Genomic DNA, 2,968 nt, shown 5'->3' on the forward strand with positions numbered 1-2,968 from the left:
GGACTCCAGAGGCCAGGACAGAAAACTCCCCACTGAGCAGTCAGTACTGGGGGCACCTGGACAGGGGTGATAAGCTGAGGACCCCCTTCATTTCTTTCTCATGGATCCCAGGGAGGTTTGTGATGTCAACCTCAGAACAGCAGAGGGAATGGGTCCCATGACCTGCCACCAGTTAAATGACGGTCTTGGATGTGACATAAGAGACTCCTCAATGTAGAAGACCACCAGCTCCTGCTGTCGCCCCAGCGTGCCTGAGGCAGGGGTGGCAGGATGCAGCCTAAAGATCACTCTAATTTCCTTCAACAGGTTTCCCAAGGGACAGGCTGATTAGGAGAACAGGAGCCCTGTGGGTTTTTAGAGCAGTGCCCTCAAGGAAAACTACAAATGTAGCCTTCCTTATAACCAAGGTGGTATTTCCCTGCTGAAGCTGCACACTCTCTCAACCTTCCTCATCCAGTGGACCCTTATCCCCTGCTCTTCTACTCACACTCCTGACCATTGTACCTGAGCACAGTCATCATGCCTCGGGGTCAGAAGAGTAAGCTCCGCACCCGTGAGAAACGCCGCCAGGCCCAAGATGACTCCCAGAGTCACAGGAGAGTTCAGGCCACTGCAGTAATAGAAGAACCCCCCTCCTCCTCTTCTCCTGTTTTGGAGGATAATCCCCAGAGTTCATCAGCTACTGGGTCAAACAGCACTTCTCAGGGGTCTTCAAAAGCCCCATCTACTACCATCACTTCTTCAAGTACTTCTGACACAAGGTCTGATGAAAATGATAACAGTCAAGATGAGGAACATCCATGTTCCTCTGATGTCTCACCTTCTACTGAGAGCACATACAGTGATACTCTAACTAGTCAGATGGATTTGTTGGAGCAGTTCCTTCTGCACAAATATAAAATGAAGCAGCCCATTATGAAGGAAGACATGCTGAAGATTGTCAACCAAAAGTACCAAGACCGATTTGCTGAGATTCTCAAGAAAGTCTCTGAACGCATTGAGGCTGTCTTTGCAGTTGACTTGAAGGAAGTCGACTCAACCATCCACTCATATGACCTTGTCAGCAAACTGAAACTCCCCAACAATGGGAGGGTGTGTGCTGGTAAGGGGTTACCTAAGACCGGTCTCTTGATGACAGTCTTGGGTGTAATCTTCATGAACGGCAACTGTGCCACTGAGGAAGACATCTGGAAATTCCTGAATGTGATGCGAGTATATGCTGGGAGGAAGCACTCCACCTATAGGGAGCCCAGGAAGCTCATCACCAAAGATTTCGTGAGGCTGAAGTACCTGGAGTACCGCCAGGTGCCCAACAGTGATCCTCCGCGCTATGAGTTCCTGTGGGGCCCGAGAGCCCATGCTGAAACCAGCAAAATGAAAATCTTGGAATTTTTGGCGAAGTTCAGCAATACGGTTCCCAGTGCCTTCTCATCACAATATGAAGAAGCTTTGCAAGATGAGGAAGAGAGAGATCGAGCCAAAATTGCAGCCAGGCCTGGAAATACTGTCACTTCCAGGCATGTTCCCTGGCCACGTCCAGCAGCTTCTCCCACCCTTACTGAAGTCTGAGACACTTTAAAAATCATCCAGATAAGAAAATTTGACATCACAATAGGGATTTTTGTTGAAATGGGAAAGAATCCCACAATAAAATTGTTGGGATAATGGAATGAAAAAATTAAAAATAATTAAAAAGGAAACATGATAAACCTTGATTTTTCTTAATCCTTTCAGTCTTCTGTTTTGTAAAATTAAATGATTTATACCTCAATATGCTTAACTTATTAAAGAATGTAGGAGGTATTAAATCTTAACAAGTTAGACCTCTTACTCACTTTCTTTTTTATTTCCCAAACGTCAGTTGAGCATCTGCTCTTTAAAAGGCTCTGTGCTAGTACTGGCAATGCTAAGATAAAGACCCAGCCTATGCCCATACAACTTTAGAAGCAAGGAGCTGCAGTCATACAAGATGTTGAGATGCCCTCTATGACTTACGGGAAAGTAAAAGGATAATCCAGAAAGAAATCTCTACCTGGGGCAGTGTATTGATTTGTTAGGGCTTCCACAACAAAATACCACAGAATGGGTGGCTTAAACAACCAAAATTTATTTTCTCACAGTTCTGGAGGCTGGAAGTCCAAGATGAGGGTTGGTTTCTTCTGAGGCCTCTCTCCTCAGCTGGCAGATGGCCACCCTCTTCACTTGGCTGTCCCTTTGTGTGCATATATCCCTGGTCTCTCCTTTTGTGTCCTAACCTCTTCTTATAAAGACACCAGTCAGATTGGGTTATGGCCCACCTTAATGGCCTCATTTTAACTTAACCAGCTCTTTAAAGACCTTATCTCCAACTACAGTCGCATTCTTAGGTACTGGGGTTTATGGCCTTCAACATGAATTTTTGGGGGGACACAATTCAGCCCCTAACAGACAGAAGTCTAAGGTGTCTTTGCTCTTATCTCAATGCAGGAGAATACAGTGCACAGACAGGTATTCTTTGCACATTGTCTCCAGGGAGTTTCTGAGAAATAAGGGTTAACTGCCTTGAGGTATGTCAGGGAGGAGGAAATTCCCCCACTACCCCTTTGAGTTCTTGTGGTTAGACTAATAAAGTTGACACAAGACAAATTAACAGGAGAAAAAGAAAGAAATTGTAATTCATGTGCACGGAGGTGTCATAGAAATGGGACCTAAGAAGTAGCCAAAGCAGGCAGCTTTTATACTTTTTAGACAAAGAAACAATAAACTTGTGAGGAATGGACAGGACAAATAAACTTACATTTTGGGTAATTCCTTCAATTAGTAAGGAATCTAAACAGAATTTGGGCTTGGGGTAGTAAGTTAAAGAAGTAACAACGTTTGTTTATACAGGCTTCTCTGCCTGAATTCCCTATTTCTGGCTATAAGGGTATCCTTCTACCTCCAGATGCAGGGAATGCATCTTTCACATGAGAGATTTATTTCCTGCTTT

General features: G+C 44.6%; 1 protein-coding gene across 1 annotated transcript; it reads left to right on the top strand.

Moving 5' to 3' along the window:
• Positions 1 to 519: 519 nt before the first annotated feature.
• On the top strand, positions 520 to 1,562 carry LOC133081725 (melanoma-associated antigen B5-like). The gene is given in 2 exon segments (XM_061178112.1): positions 520 to 1,464; positions 1,467 to 1,562. Coding segments are annotated over 2 exon segments (1,041 nt in total).
• The last annotated feature ends 1,406 nt before the right edge of the window (positions 1,563 to 2,968 follow it).

Source organism: Eubalaena glacialis, chromosome X, assembly GCF_028564815.1.
Source record: "Eubalaena glacialis isolate mEubGla1 chromosome X, mEubGla1.1.hap2.+ XY, whole genome shotgun sequence".
Lineage (NCBI taxonomy): Eukaryota > Metazoa > Chordata > Mammalia > Artiodactyla > Balaenidae > Eubalaena > Eubalaena glacialis.